The 23,577-nt window shown below is 32.9% G+C and overlaps 1 protein-coding gene and 1 non-coding gene across 2 annotated transcripts; both read right to left on the bottom strand.

Moving 5' to 3' along the window:
* Positions 1 to 16,741: 16,741 nt before the first annotated feature.
* Positions 16,742 to 17,734, bottom strand: LOC112749025 (protein FAR1-RELATED SEQUENCE 5-like). Its single transcript, XM_025797283.1, has one exon. The coding sequence runs from the start codon at positions 17,732 to 17,734 to the stop codon at positions 16,742 to 16,744; it is 993 nt and encodes a 330-aa protein (XP_025653068.1).
* A 5,153-nt stretch (positions 17,735 to 22,887) lies between these two features.
* Positions 22,888 to 22,995, bottom strand: LOC112752552 (small nucleolar RNA R71). Its single transcript, XR_003176984.1, has one exon. It is a non-coding gene; the product is annotated as a small nucleolar RNA R71 (small nucleolar RNA).
* Positions 22,996 to 23,577: the final 582 nt, after the last annotated feature.

Below are 23,577 nucleotides of genomic sequence, written 5' to 3'. Positions count from 1 at the left end.
AAACACAAACAAAACAATGCAAAGCATATACAAATAGAGAGTACATATAGAGTAATTAGATCAAATAGCAAATAGATGCAATTAATCAATTAGACAAACCAAAAACAAGATTCACACCCAAATAATACACATAAATGTAAATGATGCATGTTTGTCCTATGGCTAATGAGCTCTTCTGTCGGTTATATAGCCAAACCCGACATGTTCGGAGCAAGTGAAATCACTCCACTGCATCTACCTAGATGGGTATATTTGGCAAGTGGAATCACTCCAATGCATTGCAATCACATCCGAAGCAAGTAGAATTACTCTACTGCGGCAAGTGAAATCACTCTACTATGGCAAGTGGAATCACTCCACTACATTGCAATCATATTTAAGAGCAAGTAGAATCATTCTACTGCAGCAAGTGGAATCACTCCACTGCATTTCCTAAGCAGGTACATTTCAATTAGACTCGCTTCCATTTTCATAATCATTCTCTTCATATCTCAATCATAATTAATCATTCATCACCTCTTAGTATCATAATCGCTCTCATCATATCTTAATCAAATTCATTCATCATCATCATCTCTCAATATCATAACCATCTTCATCATATCATAATCAATCATTCTCATTTCTCATTATCATACTCATCCCCATTATAACTCTTATTACATTTAACCCATCTTTCCTCAATTCACTGTCTCAGCTCACTTGGTTTCGTTCCTAACTCCTCTACCCTCTATTACACCGACTCTAGACTCATAACAGGGTTTATAGAGGTTTAGAAAGCTCAAAGAATGGTTGAGAACTTAAAAAATTCACCTTTCAGTAAAATAGGGGTGGTCGGTACACATGCACATGTTCGTGTATGCACGGGTGTAAACTTACAAATCTCGCGTATACGGACCACCTTTACGCACACGGGAATATTGGGCAGAACGAATATTCGTGTACGCATGCACATGTTCGTATATGCATGAGTGTCAAAAGACATGTTTGCGTACGCATGAGTGTTTTTGCGTACACATGCATATCAGGTTTTCAAAAAGCTGATATGTTGCAGAATTCAGTTTTTCAACCCAATTTTTGAACTTTTATAAATTTTTGTATAAATTCATTTTTCAACTATTCTTGAACCATTGGAAAGATCGATAAATAAATTTTCATAAAAATCTATTTTCGTTAAATTTTCAACTCCGAGGACCGAATTATGGCCCGTCGAAGTTGGTCAAAAATCATTTTTCGTCCAAAAGCAGAATTTACCAATCTTTCCAAAGGTTCACAAGCCTTATCAGTTTTTACTCAATATAATAATCCCCAAACCTTCCCAATTCACTCATTTATAATCAACCAAGTTCAAACCTGCTCAATCCACACATTGCAACGCTAAATCATCAACTTCACATTTCAATTTTAGGCATAACATTCAAACAACTTACCGAACTTACCTCCAAATCAAACATCACACAATTATCATCATATTCCTTAAAATAACTCTCTTTCTCTCGACTCAAATGTTTAATTCCATTAAAACCTCAAACTCACTCTCCTATTCCCAAACCCTTGAATTTATACTTAATTTACTTTTTAAAATCTTTAACTAGTTAATCAAATCTCTTTTCATTGTTATTAAAAATCAAGTGGATTAAAATCATGAATTAACAAAATCATAAGAATCTGATTTTTTTTTAAATCTTTAAAAGTATTCAAGACATATCTCTTTTGATAAAGTCAATCAAACCAAACTCATTTTCAAAATCTTAACCAAAACTTCCAAAACTCTTCAACTTCTCAGAAAAATTCCGGTAGAACCTCCCCTAAAAAATGGAGTTTACCACCCCTTCACAGTTCAATTCAACCTCAACCCAACAAAATCAGCATTTCAAGTTAACATTTCCAAATTCATCATTCAAGAACCATCATTATCAATTTCAATCAAAGAAAATCAAAATCAACATATTCAATAAATTTCACCAGAAATTCAGAAATCAACCAGTCACTAATAAACACAACATGTCAACCACAATAGAAAATTATTTACATCATTGACATTTATCCATTTGTATTAACCTACTAAACTTGTCAGGTATTCAAAACCCAAAATATTTCCTTTTTAAAACAATCCCCTACCTCAATAGTCAAAACCCTTAAAAGTTAATGCATCAAGAGTCCCTTTTATTCTTAACTCGCGGTAGCAACCTCGTTGACTTCCAGGCAATATCAATAGCGACATCAAGGATCACGACAACGACTTATTTGACATAAATTATGATTAATTCAGAATGGATATTAAGCAAAATTAGAACATAATTGACAATAGAGTATTACGGTAAACAGGAACGAAACCAAATAGTCTCACCACGAGAAACAAAGAAGGATGACACTGCAGCAACGTTTATTTCAATCATGCAATTTTCGGAACTTGACCCTAGAATGTTAAAATCATGAAATTCTCAATAATTTATAGAAGAATAATAGAGGCAAGGGTTCCAAGGCTAGAATAACTTACTGCAGCTAAAGAGAAATGAGGCAACAAAGCGGCAGTAGCTCCGGAGACCTTTACATATGGCAGAGTAACTCACAATAATTATTTTTCCTATCACAGACAACCTCAGTATCAACTTTTATGATAAAAAGAATCTTGAAGGACAAAGAAGAAAAACCAGAACAGGGCTAGAGCTTACCAAGAAGATGGTGACTCTAACGGCGGTTTCAGGCAACGGCGGCTATGACGGCAGCAGACAGCTCAATGGCAATGGTGACAGAACACAACGACAGTAACGGATCTAACGGATCTAAATTCTAATGTTAGAACATATAATAAGTTGTTGGATGGTCTTTTTAGAGTGAACAGATTCAGAGAAACTTGTGAACTTATAAAGGATATCGAAGAAAGGAATGTAAAACTGAATACGGTCATTTACAACATTATTATGCATGGATTTTCTTCTATTGGGATGCAAGAACGAGTTTTGCAAATTCTGTGAAAAATGTTGGTGAATGGAGTAAAGCCCGATGCCATTACATTCAATGTAATTACTCATGCATATAGTAAGTTGGGTAAGGTTAGAACTGCCATGCAAATTTTGGATAAATATACTGAAGAAAAGGAGTTGTATCTAGACATAAGGGCAAATCACCAAAATAAAATATTTGGGTTCCAAATTTACCGAAATACAACTTTTATAGTTTAGATATGAAAATGCAACTTTCTACAAGACTATGTAAACTGTAGGAGGGGTCCCACGGTTTCAAAATACACATAAACTGTTGATGGGGTTCCACGATTTACGTTGATAACGAATTTGGCTAGAAATCATAGTAGGGGTTCCACGATTTCTGTGTGAATGGGAAATAAGCATAAACTGTGGAAGGGATCCAGTGGTTTATGCTTGCACCAAGTTTCACTATATATAATTAACCCAAATTTAGAAGTTATTCGCCATCATTTGGATATATTATTTGTTGTATTGCAAATATCTATTTAGGTTTATGATTGGCTTCAATTCTTTTTTCATCAAGTATTAATGGATTTATAAACATTCAATAACATGAATTTGGGTGTTGAACTCTAATCTCATTGTATTTATTACAATGCAGTAAGGTGATTATGAGCTGATATATATTGACAGAGCATTTAAAGTGACCATTGCTCCTTTTTCTCTTTCTATGCTTGGAGACTATGATGATAATGATGTTAATACTATTTGAAATATAGAGCTTGTGATGGATTATTTTAGATTTAGATGCTCTCGAGGAATTAAAGTAAGGTATTTTGTATATAAAGGATCAAATTATCTTCTTGTGAATATCAGCAAATGTAGCATCAAAGTTTTTCCTCTTATAAGTATATAAACATTTATTCCACATTTGAACCTAAAATGTTATCAAGCCATGATAGGCAATTCTGGAGGAAAAAAAGAGACAAATGTATTTTATAGTTTTTGGGTTTGGATGAGGTAACTAAAGAGTCATGTGTGAATTATGACTAGTGAGTTAATACTTAATATGGTGAATTCTATGATGTAGAAAAAAAAGATTCTTCTACATGTGTATATTTGTGTTGTCAAAAGGATAATGTGACAAGTATTTAAAAAGAGAGTAGTTAAAAGGACAAGATTTGACATGTTGCAGGTGAAATGTAATGCATTTTGTCTTATGTAACATATGAATGATGTATTGATTAAATAGGCTAATTATATTTATGTTAATTAGTTATTAAAGTAATGTTGGGCTTGATATGAATTTTTTTTATTTTTAGACTTTTTGAATGTCCACTCTCTCTCCCCAGATCACAGTAACAATTGAAAAGAAAATTTTTGAACCAATAAATCTAAGCTAAAGTTAATATAAAAAGAAATCTAAGTTAATAATTTTTCTTCCAACTCATGTTACTTGAAAAAAAATTTAATTAATTATTTTTATTTACATAATAAATATCATCTGAAAAATTAATTTTTACACACAAAAATTTATTAATATTTATTTTAAATTAAATTAATAAATGTATAATATATATTAGAAAAATTATCATCTTTCTTCAACACACTTCTATCGTCTCAAAGAGAAACTAATCATATAATTTTGATAAATCTGTTTAGACATACTTTTTTCGTTTAATAAAATAATAAATATTAAATATTCACTCAATAACATAGTTTATTCATTGTAAAAAATTAATAACTTAATTATAAATAATAGGTTGCATCTAAAATATTCCAATAATAACTTGAAGTATTTAATTTTTTTGTAGACAAATTTTTTTAAATATTAATTATTAAAAGATTTTTTTTTAGTATTTGAAATTTTCTTTTAATTATTTTTTATGAACAACTATAAATAGATATTTTAATGCAAACAAAATAACAAGATAGCATCTACATAATACCGAAAAATAACTATGTTTTCTTATATATTTTTTTGTGTCAACCATGTTTTCCTATATGTCTGGTGTTATACAAATTTGGATGCACATATTTTTAGTGAGTTTAATTTTGATGTATTGACAGTATAAAATGTGTTTTACACACGTGAAATTATATTTGGTCTTTTGAATGACAATTCACACCGTCTATAAAAAGTAATTATTTTTATTAATATAGTGTTACATCATTAGATATAAATATAAAATTATTTTAAACTAACACTACATTAAAATTAAATTTATTTTTAATTTTCCTTTATAACAAAAAGAAAAGTTTTTTTATTACAATTTTCATTCTTAAAAAAATTAACTCTCCCAAAATATATATTCTCTCTTTTTACACCATAAAAATGACAGTATTACAAATGCTGTTTTGACATTAATATTTTTTAAACAATTAAATATAAATTTTTTTGTTTTATTAATTTAAAAAAATTTAAATATATAAATAATTAATAACAAACTATTTTTATAAGATGTCAAGAATATGTGGTGTTTGAATAATATTTTTTTATAAATATCTATATGTACCCAAAATAATATTGACAAATATATTGATATAATATTTAAATTAAATATATATAAATATTACCGTTAATTTAAATGTATGTAAATACGTAAAGTTATATGTTTTTTTGTTGGTTAAAATATGTAGATACATTTTTATATTTGTGAAACTGAATATATCGAAGTCATAAAAAAAAGGTATGTATATATTAAAATAAATAAATATTAATAAATTTTTGTGTGTAAAGTTAATATTTTTGGAGAGAGAGAGCGTACATTCAAAAAGTCCAAAGATAAAAAAAAAATCATACAAGGTCTAATATTATTTTTAATAATTAATTAACATAAATATAATTAGTCTATTTAATCAATACATCATTTATATATTACATAAGACAAAATACACTATATTTTACTTGCAACATGTCAAATTTTGTCTTTTCAATTACTCTCTTTCTAAACACTTGTCACACTATCTTTTTGACAACACAAATATACACATGTAGAAGAATCTTTTTTCTACATCATAGAATTCACCACTTAATATTCATGAAGTTTTTTCTACTCCAATATTATGATAGATTCATTGATATAGAAATTTTCTTCAAGGGGTGATCATCATCACCATTAACATGATATAGAGAAGTTAATCAATCAAATTCACGTTTATATAGTCATAAGATTTTGTCACGATGAATGCATACATGCCATGTCATCACTCACCAGTCACCATGATTTATATGCAAACTTTTCAAAAGAATGCAAACATTCTCATTTCTCTATAGCTTCATGCTATGCTCTTAACTAACTCCTCTCTCTGTATATTTATATGCTTTCATTATTATATTGCCATCAAAGATGAAAGGTATGTCTCTGATCTCTCCCACATCAAAGTTTGTTCATGTAAAAGAGTTAGTTAGAGTGTACTTATTCACATAAAAACCGTGGAATCCTTACCACGGTTTCTAACCAAATTCGTTATCAACGTAAATCGCAGGACTCCATCAGCAGTTTATGTGTATTTTAAAATCGTGAGACCCCTTCTGCGATTTACATAGTTTTGTAGAAAGTTACATTTTTGTATCCAAACTGCAAAAGTTGTATTTTCATAATTTTGGAATCCAAATGTTTTATTTTAGTAATTTTCCCCCGACATAATATCACATACTTATATCTTGTGGGGTATTTGCAATTGGTTAGACACTTAAGAAGCCATTGTGTATCTTTATAATAAGATGTTGAGTAAAGAAATCTTTCCTAATGTTGCCACTTGGGATGTGTTAATTCAAGATTTCTTTGACAATTGGGGTCATATAGGACCAACACGTATCTTGGATGATATCTTGAAAAATGGATAACTTGGGTCATATTTACCAACACGTATCATCCATTTTTCAAGATATCATCCATTTCCTGATCAAACTAGCTAGTTCAATCTGATTCTGTTCTCATAACTAAATTGCAATCATTCGGATGAAATTGCATAGTTCTAACTTCTAAAAATGGAAAGAAACTGACCAATTCAACTCAATAAAATAGAATCGAGCATCTAACTGATCTTATTAAAACAAAAAATCAATACAAAAAACCGGTACAAAAATATACAAAATGGGTGAATTTGTTGAAGCAGATTGTTTTTTATTGAAAAAATTGGCAAAAACAAATTTTTTCTAACAAATTTTTTAAAAAAATATATTATATGAAAAAGAAGAAACTCTTCAATCTCTTTCTATTTAAATTTTTAAAAACCTTATGATGTCTAGTGTATTTTATATTTCTTATGGTCTATCAATATTCTGATTTTATATTAGCTTTTGATTTATATTTAATAAAATCTAATGATTTATAAAAATACGGCACATTCAATAAGCACAAAATTATTGTGCTTATTTTAGACATATCCCTTATTTTGTCCTATGTTTTTTATTTTTAAGTTCTAGCCCCAATAAATATGGAGCTTTTTTGGGTGGAAAGAGTATTTTAATGACATTTAAGATCTATGACTTGCTTTTTCGGGTCTGTCTAAAATCAGCCCACCTCTTATGAGCTTATCTGATACACTATTCAATTTGAAGCGTTAGATTAGATTGACAAACGATCTAATGGTTTATATTTAAATTATTATTAATTTATTAAAAATTACACTTAAAGATATCAACTCTTTTGATATTTTAAAATGGCCCAATATAAAAGTTCATAACCAAACCCTTACTTGCTGCAGCTATGTGCCCCTGCCTCTTCCCTCCACCCACTTCCTCCATCTTCTTCCTCAAACGATGAAACGATGGTTTCTTCCTTTCGGTCTGCCTTCTTCTTCTTCGCGATGTCTCTCTGCTTCTTTCTCTACTCACTGTCCTCTGCCTTCTTCAACAACGACTCCATTTCGTTTTTCTACTCAATTTTCTCAAACCTCCAGTTGGGAACAAGTTTCGTATCGGTCAGAAAATCTGTGGCAGATTCTTTAGAGAGATCTATCTCGGTGAGCTTTCTCTTTTTAGGCTTTATCAGATTAATTTATTTTAATAATTTTTGTGTTTGTACCAATATTCAGACAAATGAAGAGGTTGTGATTAAGCTTGTGAGTACTCTGATCTACCTGTGTTAATTTTGAAAAAAAAATAGTAATAATCAGGAGGGGCAGCTACGGTTGCAAAAGGGAAGAGAAGGGCGGTGGAGGAACCAGTGGACAAGGCCACTCTTCAGAAGCAGAGACACATGATCAAGAGTCTGCTGCTAGGTCCAGGGAACGTAAACAGGTACTTAATTCATGAGGTATGTTCTTAATTCATGAGGTTATGAGTTCAAAACAATACCTTTTTATATGGCTAAACTATTTCCAAATCTTATATCGACCATTCTTAGATCTATAGGATAATTTAAAACCATTATTGATGTTGTAATTCCTCCCTTCAGTAGGTGAGTCTCCATGGATTCTTGAGGGTATTGGAGTTCCGTGACACTCTTCTGGCAGCCCTGCATGATGACGGATTTGCTGATGTTGACTCTGAAAGTAGCAACCCTTTAGTTATCAAGAATTTTGAGGACTCTATTTTGTATGAGACTATGAGTGATACATGGGCTTATGTAGCTGTCTAAACAATTATTGCTTACCGCCGCTGTATTTTATCTTTGCCCATTGTAGGATAATAAATGAACTTTTGATATTTCTATCATGGTTGTAGCTGTATCGTTGTACTTTTAAAATCAAGGTAGCGAATTCTTTCAACAACTTAGGCAGTTTGGACATGTTTTCTTATCATTTTACCTTAGAAATAATATTCATTTTTCTTTCTATGTTGTAGTTGCATTTGCTAGGCTGTTGTTTCCTGCTGAGGCTAGAGTTGCCATTGAGAATGCTGTGGTGGATTCAGCCTCGTTGGATACAACATCATCGGCTTTGAAGCGTGCAGGCGCTAATCGCGAAGTAGACCTGAATGAAACTCCGGCTGTTCAAACCGAAAAGCTGCAACTAAGATTGCAATCCCTTCAAAAAAACAGGTATGTCCTAGAGAGTGTTTCAAGTAGCTTCCTTGTGATGGTTTTTCTTCTCCCTTAAAAATCCCTAAACACTCCTCCATTTTGACCAACTAGCCTGAATCATTGTCTTGGATAATGCAACTAAGATATTTACATCACAACTTTGAAACTTTTTCTAAAATTCTGGAGTTAGATAAATTTCATAATTAAGAAAAATAGACTACTTTTTGAGTGTCTTTTTGTCCTTTATAGTTTGATTGTTATAATGTTATGTATGAAAGAACCATTTGTAATCACTTGTAGTACTTTGTAACTGAACTATAAGAAGAGAATTTGATGCAATTTTCAATTTGAGATGATAAGAAACAATGGTGTTACTTCACTTTAGCATAATTTAATGTTATGCTATTGCTAAAGTTGCTTGAGTATGTTTTTGTCTTTGGATCGGACTTGTATCCAGTTGAGAATGGTAGGCGCTTCTTTCCCCATTGCTCCGAGGTGCTTGAAAATTTCTTGGAGGACCACATACCAGATGTTTTCTTCCTAGAGAAGGGCTCAGAAGAAGAGCAGCGAATCAAGAAGGCGCGATTCATGGAGCTCAAAGACGATGTCCAGAAGGCGTTTCACATGGATATGGCCGAAAACAAACGCCATTCTGGCTTGTCATCGTCGATGTCTTCCTCTTCTTCGTCGTCTCGCAAGGAAGGTGTTGGCCATAGAGTGAGGAAAAAGTGAAAGTCCATTGTCTATGACCTCCTAAAATAGTTGCTGTTGATAAGACTAAGAAAGTTTTGGTCTCTTTTGTGGTAGTGTTTGCAAGGATAGTAGCATCTTGTATTATATTTTGTGAATAAGATGCTATGTTGTTAGAGATCTTTGTCTTAGAAATGAACATGAGAATCTTTTTGGGGAAACATCACATATTCTCTTATTACAGTCAAATCTATTCAAGATCAGCAGATATCTTTCCTAGCTTATTCAAGTTACTTATATTGAAGTTGGAACACAAGGTTGTTCCTTCACGACAGAGCTTATTTCTACTTTTTAAGGATTCAAACAAAATTTTATTTGATTTTACTTTTATCATTACAATACTCTCAAGATTCGGATAACTTATATATTGAAATACTCTATCTGTTTTTTTTTATATATTTTATTAGATATAATAAAGGATCACATTATGAACTTGAACAAAGCATATACATCATTAAGAAGATGCTAATGTGAACATACTTTAAAGTATATGAATTAATTAAATTATTTAGAATATAAAACTCATTTTTAAAAGATTAAGTAAGATTCATTACACAGAAATCAATAAACTAAGTTGGATGCACCCTATCTATAGGGAAATTGTCCATATAAAACTTTCTCCATTAGAAGATTTTTAAATTAACAACATGCAAACGCTGTTTGGGAGTGCCAAGAGAAAGAGGAACATAATAAATGAACTTTTGATATTTCTATCATGGTTGTAGATGTATCGTTGTACTTTTAAAATCATAATTTGTTTTTCATACCCCTCATATTTCTCTTTATCATGTGCGATGGTGTAACAGTGCTCTGAGTTATTTCTACTTTCTTTTACTCGAGGGACGGAGGATAGTCCTTTTTATCTTTTGGCTGCACTCCCCTTATGCATGCTTGTTACCTCCTACTAGTGAACAATATGCAAACTAATTTAGCAAATAACTGTTAAAAGATCCAGAGACCATTTTTTAAAACACCTGAAATTCCTTTCTGTTTCATCCACTTAGGTTGGGTCCTATTAGTCCACCCTTTAATTTTTCATTAAATATTTTGTAATAGTAAAAAATGTAAAAATTGGTCAACCTGATAACATCAAAATAGCAATGCTCATAGGAATAATTTTAAGGATTATGTAAACCAATTTTTATTTTATCATCATAAGAATAATTTTAAGGATTATGTAAACCAATTTTTATTTTATCATCATAAGAATAATTTTAAGGATTATGTAAACCAATTTTTATTTTATTTTATTTTTATCAATTCCAAATTACAAATTTATAATTTTCAATAAAATGAATAAAATTTGAACTTTGTTGTTGTTTTAATGCATTTGAGGATTTGCCTTGATATCTGTTAAAAAAGTAGGAATGAATGATCAAAAAAGAGGACAAAATTTGCATACTAATGATTATGCACTAAGAATGATTCAATATCATAGGTTTTGATTACTTATTACAAGTATTGAGATCATTTAATTACAAGTATCGAATACAAAGCCAGTTGGTATTTAAAGAAGTTCGCTTAGCCTTTTTGGTGATTCTGATTTGTGCCAAAACCACCCTGGCCTAATTTGGAAGCATTGGCATCTATTTATTGTTGATTGAGATAGAAACACGAGCAAGGCTCACAAGTAATGCAGCTCCATTATTGTTTTTGCCTTTTTTGAGAGAAAGTGCACATTATTACGGAAAAGCTAGTACTCATGCTGCACCTTTCATACCTTATCATATCATACAAGTTATTGACTATTTAGCTTAGCTTAAAAGAAAAACTTACTGAGAGATGTTTGGAGTTCCAATTAATAGAGAAGTTCGGTTAATGGTCAGTGTACTTTGAAGGCCATAGGCAGAAGCCATCATGGTGCTTTGCAGTTAGTATCATCAATGAGGCTTTCATACCTTATCATATCATACAAGTTATTGACTATTTAGCTTAGCTTAAAAGAAAAACTTACTGAGAGATGTTTGGAGTTCCAATTAATAGAGAAGTTCGGTTAATGGTCAGTGTACTTTGAAGGCCATAGGCAGAAGCCATCATGGTGCTTTGCAGTTAGTATCATCAATGAGATTCCTGTCTCTGCTTTGCAGTTATGTTGTGTTTGTTTTTTTTTTTTTGCACCTTTCATACCTTATCATATCATACAAGTTATTGACTATTTAGCTTAGCTTAAAAGAAAAACTTACTGAGAGATGTTTGGAGTTCCAATTAATAGAGAAGTTCGGTTAATGGTCAGTGTACTTTGAAGGCCATAGGCAGAAGCCATCATGGTGCTTTGCAGTTAGTATCATCAATGAGATTCCTGCCTCTGCTTTGCAGTTATGTTGTGTTTGTTTTTTTTTTTTGTAGATTTTTTATATAATTGTTATGGTTGTGAGGATGGAATTGAAGAATCATGAAGATGGAGGTAAGTATAAATATTACTAAACATGTATAAATAATAAATATCAATATTTTATTTATGTTACACTCTAGTAAAATTTTTTTATGACTATACAATATTTATTAATATTATTTTCTGAATAAATACATGTAATATACACTAATATAATAATATTAAATTAATTAGTTACTTATTAAAATAAAAAATAGGCGCTTAGTGTAAAAAAAATAAAAAATTTGTACTATAAAAGAATACTGAAAGTTTATCTAACTAGGTCAGTAGTATAAATATTTTATTTTTCCATTTTATTAAGAAGTTTTAAGTATAAGTATTGTTAAAATAAATACAGAAGTACTTATATTTAGGAAAGAAGTTAAAAATAGAAAGTTATTAATAATTTTTTTTAAAACATTTAATCTTTAAAATACTGATATAATTTTATTTATTATGAATCTATAATAATAATTACAAATATAGAAAATCAAAGGATTAAATGATGCAAATTTATTGATAATAAATAAAATTACGTTATAGTTTTTAAGTTAGTAATAACACTTGTATTCAATTTTGAATTTTGAATATAAGAAAACAGGTTTATTTACTTGTTTCATTTTATTTTAGGGTCAGGGATCCCACAAAGAAGAGAAGCTAAATAGAGCTTCTCACTCCCACGGAAGAAACTTCGCAAAAGGGGAAGACGATGCCCAAATAGATGATGTGAGAATAGAAGGAGACTTGGGAAGCAGCGCAACAATAGAGAAGGCCGGTGTGGGAGATGGCGACGACGATGCAGCAACTCATCATCGATGTGGTGCATGCCCTGTCAGGTAATTACAACTTCTCATCTCCTTTAATCACGCATTGACATTCTTCTGTTATTGATTGATTACCTTAATTAGAGAAGATTTTGAAAATTAAATAAGAAAGAGAATCTGCATTAAAGAAATCAAATCAATTTCTATTAATGGACTGATTATGTCATATCTCTACTGATATTGAAAAAAAAATCGTAGAGATAATATCGATGGATTTAAGGAGTGTATGTGACGAGATCTTACAAGAAAGGAGTTTGTTCAGAAGAAAAAACCTAGAGGGAGAATTGCTCTGATCAATGGCCACCAATAATAGCCATGGGTAAAGGCTACACTCAATTCATTACGTTCATTGTTATTTTTGCTACTACTATTGGTTGAATTATATCTTATTATTATCATTATTGGTTCAGTTTACCCGACTCATGTGCACCACCAAGTGTTCTGATGAACTCCTTTGAGAGAAGAGTTATGGCTGATTTAGAGGTATGTAAGACCAACAAATAATTGTGTCCTATTTTTAAGTTTCAATGCTGTTGTGTTTTAAATTACCTATGTTGTATCTGTTATCTACAGGACATCAAAAGAGCTAACAACAGTATTCGAGAGGAACAAATTCTATTGAAGTCCATGATTGAACGCATAAATTCCATTTATGTCAAGCCTGAGTTGAAGGAGAATGAAAGACTTATGAAAAACAGCAAAACCAATCCTATCACCACCCCTCATAAGACATGCAAAATTACGAAAAATATAAAAAAAAGTGACAGCAAGTCAATATTTAATATGGATGTGCACCCAAATATATGTCTTGATCTGTCAGATAATGAGGATGATGTCATGGAACTAGATCGAACAACCATAACCCGCCAAGATCCACGCAAAGTTGCTGTCCAACAGAGCATTCCCTCTATCAAACGCCAGAAACTGTCACCCCAGCCAAATGGAAAAGGGAAGGCGAAACCACTATCAAAGCCATGGTTCCCTGGACCTAGTGAAAGGAGAACCAGGTTCCAAAATACGGTTGAGGTAAAATCTTTGCACATCCATATGCATTTATATGTTATTATTAAAGGGATAGGTTTATAATGCCCAAATTTCGTATGTAGGCGTTCAGAGGTGTACAACGACCGCGTCGTATGTCAACTTCTGAAATGGATGCACAAGTATCCCGTGGAGAAGCAGTACGAGCATCAAGCACGCCAGTTGCTGCACGTGTACGCGCAGAATCGAAACCGCTATCTATTTTTAAACAACAAAATTTGGTAGTGCAGAAGAAACCAAAAGTCAAATGTTCTTTTTTCTTCTACTTTTTTTTTGTTCTAACTATTGTGGTTAATAAATTAGAATTTTCAACTTTGAATTATGCAGAAATAATGCTTTAACAAAAATTGTTTGAACTCGAACAGGGAATAACAATTTATTTTAAAATGGGTGGCGAGATTAACTTGAGTAAGGGACAAGTAGAGATGTTTGCATATGTTTTTGATCCGGATTTATCACCAAGGTATACATTTTTTCATGTTCATAAATAAGCTCAATATTCATTCACGGCTGATTTTCGCATTGAGTCTATGTTCACTTGTTATCAGTGAGCACATTGTAAAGATAGGAGGTTCGTCCGCAATACGTCAAGAACTTTTTTGCTTGAGCAAGGATCATATAATTACTGCCAAGGTAAAAGTAATTATCTATCAATCTAACGTAGTCATCTATATGCTCAAAAATTGGATAAATGCCTAACCATATCTATGCTTGAATTAGATCATGGAGCTTTGGGCTAGGAGATGTACATGGGAGCAAAAAAGCATTACTCTGAAGACAACTTGGTGCCTTCCTCCCTCTTTTTCAGTACGTTTTGTTATAGTTATCAAATAAGAAAGCTTGAATTGTTATTTTTTATTCTATACTTTTTATCTACATAATTTATGACATATAAAACAAGTTGATGTATTTCAACATCTCCAAATAGAAGAGTAAATTGATAAATATGCAAATTATATGGGAAAATACCCTTCACTTGAATATGTAAGCTCTTGTCCTTATCTCTTCAGTTAGCATACAATTATGTATATTTTTTGACACCTCTATTGAACCATGCATTGTGTTCAGATTTATATTCCCATTAAAGATAATGATCACTGGTATCTAATGGTCATGAGTTTAGAACCAAAAATTGTCTTCCATTTGGACTCCAACCTGCCCCCTGAGTGCAAGGAACCAAGAACTGAATCTACTAACACTCTGGTATTGTTCTGAACTGCTTGATTCCCATAGTTACAAGCATCATGAGCTAACTATCGTGCTACAATATCAGCAGTAAAATATGTGCTACTATAATACCAGGAAGCTATGTGACCATGGATAGCAAAGCACTAAAGTTCTAAACAAGAATAAAAAATTGAAAAAATAAACAAAATAGATTCGCTCATTACTATAATGCAGTAATTACCAAAACTTAGTTGATAGTATTGGAAGCATAAAATTTCAGATCCACTTCTTCTTTAAGAATGGCAAACTAGGCAGTATTTGTATTTTTCCACTTCATTCTCCCTAATTCCTCAGCAAGATACACATTAAAAATAGAAAAGAAAAAGAAACTATGGTTGCTAGTAATTGCTTTGATTTGCTTCCCCCCTACAAAGATAGAACTTCATGAACTACTGTCATGTATATTTATTTTAGCTATGGATACCAACAATTCCTCAGAAAAACTGTTTTGATCAAATAACATAATGAAACTCAAAGAAGAAAAGAACTGGCTTCAAATTATATTTTTAAACTGAACAGATAAACCTCAGGCACCAATATGGTTTCATATTGAAACTAAGCCATAACATAAATCAAAATTCCAAAAATCACTAAAATTGCTGCACAATCAACCATGTATTATTCAGTTTATGAAGTCTAGCAAGCTGTAAAGCAATTTAACATCAATAAAAAGCATTCTTGGCTGCAAACACTAAGCAGCAATAATCATCCAAATATAAGTGCATTCACAAAAAAAAATGAATAACTCATTCTCCTCTTATAAAGTATTTAAGATTCAAAGTGATGTAAACAAGTTCCAAAAGTAAAATTAATAGAAACAGAAAAAAAAAAGTGCTTTTAAACTTGTCTTTGATTATTGTAACGGATGGTTCACAACTCTGCCTCATCATCATCGTTTGCCCCTGAAATTTAAGCGACATATTTTTAAGTTTAAAAAGAGTAAAATAAGTATAACAAAAAATAAAAAATAAAATTTAAAACATTTTATACCACCAGAATCGTAATCCATTGAGTCAGTCTCGCCACCACTCTGTTCATAATACCTTGAGGAATCTAATATTCCTAGATTAAAACAGCAAATAGGAAGGCTTATGAGCTAGCCATACAATATTATATGTAACAAAATATACTCAACAAATGTATTGTACTTACATCTTCCTCCTCAAACCATTCAGTGTGAACATACTCATCACTTTCAGCATCTACGAAGGAGTAGTCTTCACCCTCAATATTCTCCTCAGCGTCATCATCAAATTGGGGAGTCCTTTCATCCATTTTCCTCATGGAACATGTAACAATGTTATGACCTCCTTTGCGACAGTAGCTGCAATGCTTAGGCTTCCTTGTGGTCTCTATCTCAGTACTTCCATTCTTTACAAGGTCTTCATACATGTATTCTGCATGCCCCTCCATCATGTTATTGTCCCCACTATGAGCCCTAATACATGAAAGTATATTTACCAATGCATCTTGTGATTCATTAAAAAGATCCCCTTTTAGGCACCCTTCGTTCATAATTTGTTTACACCAATGTGCCAAACATGCACGCCGACTGATATCCAACGAATCCTCCATCAAGCCACCCATGTCATCATACCCACTAATGCCTTCCTTCGCTTTTCTAGTCTATCTTCGCAGCACTAATGATTTTGGCAGCTCTGCAATGTCTAGAAAACCCAAAACAGCAAGTATATGACTACATGGAATACCTATGGAGTCCATTCTCATGCATGAGCATTTAAATTCATCTTGCTCTCCGTGAAAAGACACATGCCATATCATGTTAGGCTTGTAAAATTTTGACACCTGATAAATCTTGCAAGAACTCGTTTCCTTTTCATATATTACCTTCAATGTGCTGGCCTTGTGGAGCATTAAACGAAACAACATAAAAATTTGCTGGGTATAAATGGTAGCTGCTGACCTTTCTAATTGTTGAAAGTGTGTCTGCATCACAGGTTGTCCAGTTGATGATTTAAAGTCTGCCAAATCCTCTCTGTGCCGCATGTAGCTCAAACAACGCTGGAAGTGTTGAACAAATTCTGTCAAATTATGGCGTGATTTAACATATCTTTTGAGGACAGCATGTAGACTTTCACACCTCGAAGTCGTTCTAAACCCAACAAAGAATTTTCCTCGGATATGAGCGGTAGCCCACATGTTTCTTTTCCCATACATATCTACTATCCATTCTCGATCTTCCACTCCAAAGAATCCAACCATTTCCTCCCACTTTTGTTCGAAAACACCAACTTCGTAATCACCTAGCATTAACTTTGTAAACATTTTCGTAAACTGAGGTTTGTGAATATTGCTTGTTGCATTATGCATCAAGTGCCATGCACATAATCTATGATGTGCATTCGGAAACACTTCCTGAATAGCTAGAGCCATCGATGGATGACCATCCGTAATTACTGAAGTCGGTGTCTTTCCCTTCATTGCTATGAGAAGCTGTTTTAGTAACCAAACATACGTGCTTTTCCTCTCATTCGAAACTAGCGCAGCACCAAATACAACGGTTTGATTATGGTGGTTAACTCCCGAGAATATTACCACCGGCAATCTGTATCTATTCTTCTTATATGTGGCGTCAAATGCTAGCACATCCCCGAACATATCGTAGTCCAACTGGCACCGGCCATCACACTAAAAAATTTGCCGAAACACTCATTCTCTGCCCTTCTCAACACTATAGAACAAGTTTTGATCCCTTGCTGCTAGCATTTCCAGGTAAGCCATTGCAGAGGTTAAATCATCAGGTAATTGTCTTCTTTACTTCGTAACTTGATTGTGCATATCCTTAATTGAAAAATTAACGTTCTCGTACCCACCACACTAACTAGCTAATGACCCAAATATGTTTGGCATGCTGATCCTCACCTCTTTCATATGGTTCATTTGACTAATGTCAGGCTCAGTCATTTTCTTGTGAGATCTTAACATTCTTGCTAACTTTGGAACAACAAGCTCATGGTTGTGTTCATCACAAAAATCTCTCACTACCTAACTCTCAGTTACCGCATTGAAAATAACATGAAGTTTACTCATACAACCACATCTTGTCTCTGGTTTTGGCTCCCTAACTCGATTTTTCATATGGTTCCATTTTTCTAATCTATACCCTTCACAAGAACAAACATATGTTTTTTCTCTAACTTTTCCATCAACTATTCTACTTCTACTCTTTCGCACACTAAAGCCCCTCGTCTTGGCATATGAATTATAAAATTCGAATGCCAAGCCAAGATCAGCAAAGTGCAATTGACAAATATTTTCCATACATAGACTTGAGAAATCAATCTTACCAATATCTTCCCAAGAGTTTATGCGATATTGATCCATATCCACCGCATCTGAAGTTGCATCTTCATCCACATGATCACTAACATTATGCACATTTTGATCACTTGTGTGTCTTTGACTATTTGATGCTTCCTGTAATTTATAGTGACTAACGTTAATTACCCAAAAAATAGCATAAATTAGGTACAATTTATAATCAAATAAGCAAAACTAACCAATAATCATTGAATTTTAAAAAAGAATCACAATTCTAATTTCTGAATTTGCTTATGGCAGCTTAAATTCTATCTTGTCTCATATTTTAGTGATTAAGATCAATTATATAGATTTGATGAGCGGATAATTTATACGCTTTTTGACATTGTTTTTAGTATGTTTTTAGTAGAATCTAGCTACTTTTAGGGATGTTTTCATTAGTTTTTATGTTAAATTCACATTTCTGGACTTTACTATGAGTTTGTGTGTTTTTCTGTGATTTCAGGTATTTTTTGGCTGAAATTGAGGGACTTGAGCAAAAATCAGATTCAGAGGTTGAAGAAGGACTGCTGATGCTGTTGGATTCTGACCTCCCTGCACTCAAAGTAGATTTTCTGGAGCTACAAAACTCGAAATGGCGTGCTTTCAATTGCTTTGGAAAGTAGACATCCAGGGCTTTCCAGCAATATATAATAGTCCATACTTTGGCCAAGAATTGACGACGTAAACTGGCGTTCAACGCCAGCCTTCTGCCCAAATCTGGCGTCCAGCGCCAGAAAAGGATCCAAAACCAGAGTTGAACGCCCAAACTGGCACAGAAGCTGGCGTTCAACTCCACAAATGGCCTCTGCACGTGGAACACTCAGGCTCAGCCCAAACACACACCAAGTGGGCCCCGGAAGTGGATTTATGCATCAATTACTTACTCATGTAAACCCTAGTGACTAGTTTATTATAAATAGGACCTCTTACTATTGTATTAGACGTCTTTTTGACCATCTTTGGTCTCAGTTTTATTCCATTGTTCATCTTAGGAGACTATTGATCTCGTTTAGGGGGCTGGCCATCTCGGCCATGCCTGGACCTTCACTTATGTATTTTCATACGGTAGAGTTTCTACACTCCATAGATTAAGGTGTGGAGCTCTGCTGTTCCTCAAAGATTAATGCAAAGTACTACTGTTTTCCATTCAATTCTTCTTATTTCGCTTCTAAGATGTCCATTCGCACCCAAGAACGTGATGAAGGTGATGATTATGTGTGACGCTCATCATCCTTCTCCCTTATGAACGCGTGCTTGACAAACACTTCTGTTCTACATGAATTAAGCTAGAATGAATATCTCTTAGATCTCCTAACCAGAATCTTCGTGGCGTAAGCTAGAATGATGGTGGCATTCAAGAGAATCCGGAAGGTCTAAACCTTGTCTGTGGTATTCTGAGTAGGATTCAATGATTGAATGACTGTGACGAGCTTCAAACTCGCGATTGTTGGGCGTTAGTGACAGACGCAAAAGGAGGGTGAATCCTATTCCAGCATGATCGAGAACCGACAGATGAATAGCCGTGCCGTGACAGGGTGCGTGAGCATATTATTCACTGAGAGGAGGGGATGTAGCCACTGACAACGGTGATGCCCTTGCATAAAGCCAGCCATGGAAAGGAGTAAGACTGATTGGATGAAGATAGCAGGAAAGCAGAGGTTCAGAGGAACGAAAAGCATCTCCATTCGCTTATCTGAAATTCCTACCAATGATTTACATAAGTACCTCTATCCCTATCTTATTATATAATATTCGAAAACACCATTATCACTTTATATCTGCCTGACTGAGGTTTACAAGGTGACCATAGCTTGCTTCATACCAACAATCTCCGTGGGATTCGACCCTTACTCACGTAAGGTATTACTTGGACGACCCAGTGCACTTGCTGGTTAGTTGTATCGAAGTTGTGACAATTATGAATTAAGATCAAAGCACCAAGTTTTGGAGCCATTACCAGGGATTGTTCGAGCCTGGACAACACAATTTCGTGCACCAAGTTTTTGGCGCCGTTGCCGGGGATTGTTTGAGTTTGGACAACTGACGGTTCATCTTGTTGCTCAGATTAGGTAATTTTCTTTTTATTTTATTTTCAAAAATTTTTCTAAAATATTTCAAAAATCTCTCATATGTTTTCGAAAAAATAAAAAATAAAAAATTCTTTTCAAAAATTTTATTCAAAATTTTTAAGAATGAATTCTAGTGTTTCATGAAGCATGTTGAAGCCTGGCTGGCTGTAAGCCATGTCTAACTTTTTGGATTGGGGTTTCAACTTGCCATCACAAATGAAGAGATTCTCACACACTGAGTTGTTCTATACATGAAAAGTATCCATACTTGCTGAAGCTTGGCTGGCCATTGGCCATGTCTAGTGTTTTGGACTGGAGCTTTCATTGAAAGCTTGGCTGGCTAGTGAGCCATGTCTAATTCCTGGACTGAAGCTTTAGACTAACATGGCAAGATTCCTGGAATTCATATTAAAAATTTTGGAATCCTTATTTTTCTTTCAATTTTCGAAAAATATAAAATAAAAATCCAAAAAAATCAGAAAATCATAAAAATCAAAAATATTTTTCTGTTTCTTGTTTGAGTCTTGAGTCATGTTATAAGTTTGGTGTCAATTGCATATGCATCTTGCATTTTTTCGAAAATATCATGCATTCATAGTGTTCTTCATGATCTTCAAGTTGTTCTTGGTAAGTCTTCTTGTTTGATCTTGATGAATTTTTGTTTTGTGTCTTTTCATGTTTATCATATGCATTCTTGAATTCTTAATGTCTAAGCATTAAAGAATTCTAAGTTTGGTGTCTTGCATGTTTTCTTTGCATTAAAAATTTTTCAAAAATATGTTCTTAATGTTCATCATGACATTCATAGCATTCTTGCATGCATTCATTGTTTTGATCTAAAAATTTCATGCATTGCATATTTTTCATGTTTTCTTAAAAATTCAAAAAATCAAAAAAAATATCTTTCCCTTTTTCTCTCATCAAATTCGAAAATTTGAGTTGACTTTTTCAAAAAATTTTAAAATCAAGTTGTTTCTCATGAGTCAAATCAAATTTTCAATTTGAAAATCTTATCTTTTTCAAAATCTTTTTCAAAAATCAAATCTTTTTCAAAATTCTTAGTTATTTTCAAAAATTTCAAAAATATTTTTCAAAAATCTTTTTCTTATTTTTATACCAAATTTTCGAAAATAACAATAACAATTAATGTTTTGATTCAAAAATTTGAAGTTTGTTACTTGCTTGTTAAGAAAGATTCAAACTTTAAGTTCTAGAATCATATCTTGTGATTTCTTATGAATCAAGTCATTAATTGAGATTTTAAAAATCAAATCTTTTTCAAAACTAATTCCTATCATATCTTTTCAAAATATCTTCTTATCTTATCTTTTTCAAAAATATCTTTTCAAAATATCTTTTCTAACTTCCTAACTTCTTATCTTTCCAAAATTGGTTTTCAAAATTTGTTTCAACTAACTAACTAACTTTTTGTTTGTTTCTTAACTTTTTCAAAACCACCTAACTAACTCTCTCTCTCTCATTTTTCGAAAATATCTTCCCTCTTTTTCAAAAATTTCTTTTTAATTAACTAATTATTTTTATTTTCTATTTTTGATTTCAAAAATTTTCGAAAAATTACTAACATTTTTCAAAAACCATTTTCGAAAATCACTAACTCTTTTTCAAAAATATTTTCGAAAATTCTCTCTCTCCCATCTTATTCTATTTATTCATTCATATCCTAACATCTCATCTCACATATCTTCCATTCGTACAGTTGTGTTTCTTCCTTTACATCACATTCTTTATCTCCCCCTCTTCTTCCACTAACACAGGAATCCCTATACTGTGGTATAAAGGATCTCCATTATTATTATTATTTTTCTGTGTCTTCTTCTTTGTCATATGAGCAGGAGCAAGGATAAGAACATTCTTGTGGAAGCAGATCCAGAACCTGAAAGGACTCTGAAGAGAAAATTAAGAGAAGCTAAAATACAACAATCCAGAGATAACCTTTCAGAAATTTTCGAACAGGCAGAGGAGATGGCAGCCGAAAATAATAATAATGTAAGGAAGATGCTTGGTGACTTTACTGCACCTAATTCCAATTTACATGGAAGAAGCATCTCCATTCCTGCCATTGGAGCAAACAACTTTGAGCTGAAACCTCAATTAGTTTCTCTGATGCAGCAGAACTGCAAGTTTCATGGACTTCCATCTGAAGATCCTTTTCAGTTCTTGACTGAATTCTTGCAGATATGTGATACTGTTAAGACTAATGGAGTAGATCCTGAAGTCTACAGGCTCATGCTTTTCCCTTTTGCTGTAAGAGACAGAGCTAGATTATGGTTGGATTCTCAACCCAAAGACAGCCTGAACTCTTGGGATAAGCTGGTCACGGCTTTCTTAGCCAAGTACTTTCCTCCTCAAAAGCTGAGCAAGCTTAGAGCTGATGTTCAAACCTTCAGACAGAAAGAAGGTGAATCCCTCTATGAAGCTTGGGAAAGATACAAACAGTTGACCAAAAAGTGTCCTTCTGACATGCTTTCAGAATGGACCATCCTGGATATATTCTATGATGGTTTATCTGAGCTATCAAAGATGTCACTGGACACTTCTGCAGGTGGATCCATTCACCTGAAGAAAACGCCTGCAGAAGCTCAAGAACTCATTGACATGGTTGCTAATAACCAGTTCATGTACACTTCTGAAAGGAATCCTGTGAATAATGGGACGCCTATGAAGAAGGGAGTTCTTGAGGTTGATACTCTGAATGCCATATTGGCTCAGAATAAAATATTGACTCAGCAAGTCAATATGATCTCTCAGAGTCTGCATGGAATGCAAGCTGCATCCAACAGTACTCAAGAGGCATCTTCTGAAGAAGAAGCCTATGATCCTGAGAACCCTGCAATAGCAGAGGTAAATTACTTAGGTGAACCTTATGGAAACACCTATAACTCAACATGGAGAAATCATCCAAATTTCTCATGGAAGGATCAAAAGCCCCAACAAGGCTTTAATAATGGTGGAAGAAACAGGTTTAGCAATAGCAAGCCTTTTCCATCATCCACTCAGCAACAGACAGAGAACTCTGAACAAAATGCTTCTAATTTAGCAAATCTAGTC

The sequence above is a fragment of the Arachis hypogaea genome, chromosome 15, assembly GCF_003086295.3.
Source record: "Arachis hypogaea cultivar Tifrunner chromosome 15, arahy.Tifrunner.gnm2.J5K5, whole genome shotgun sequence".
Lineage (NCBI taxonomy): Eukaryota > Viridiplantae > Streptophyta > Magnoliopsida > Fabales > Fabaceae > Arachis > Arachis hypogaea.
The sequence above is the reverse complement of the archived record's forward strand: the minus strand, read 5'-3'. Positions and strand labels throughout refer to the sequence as shown.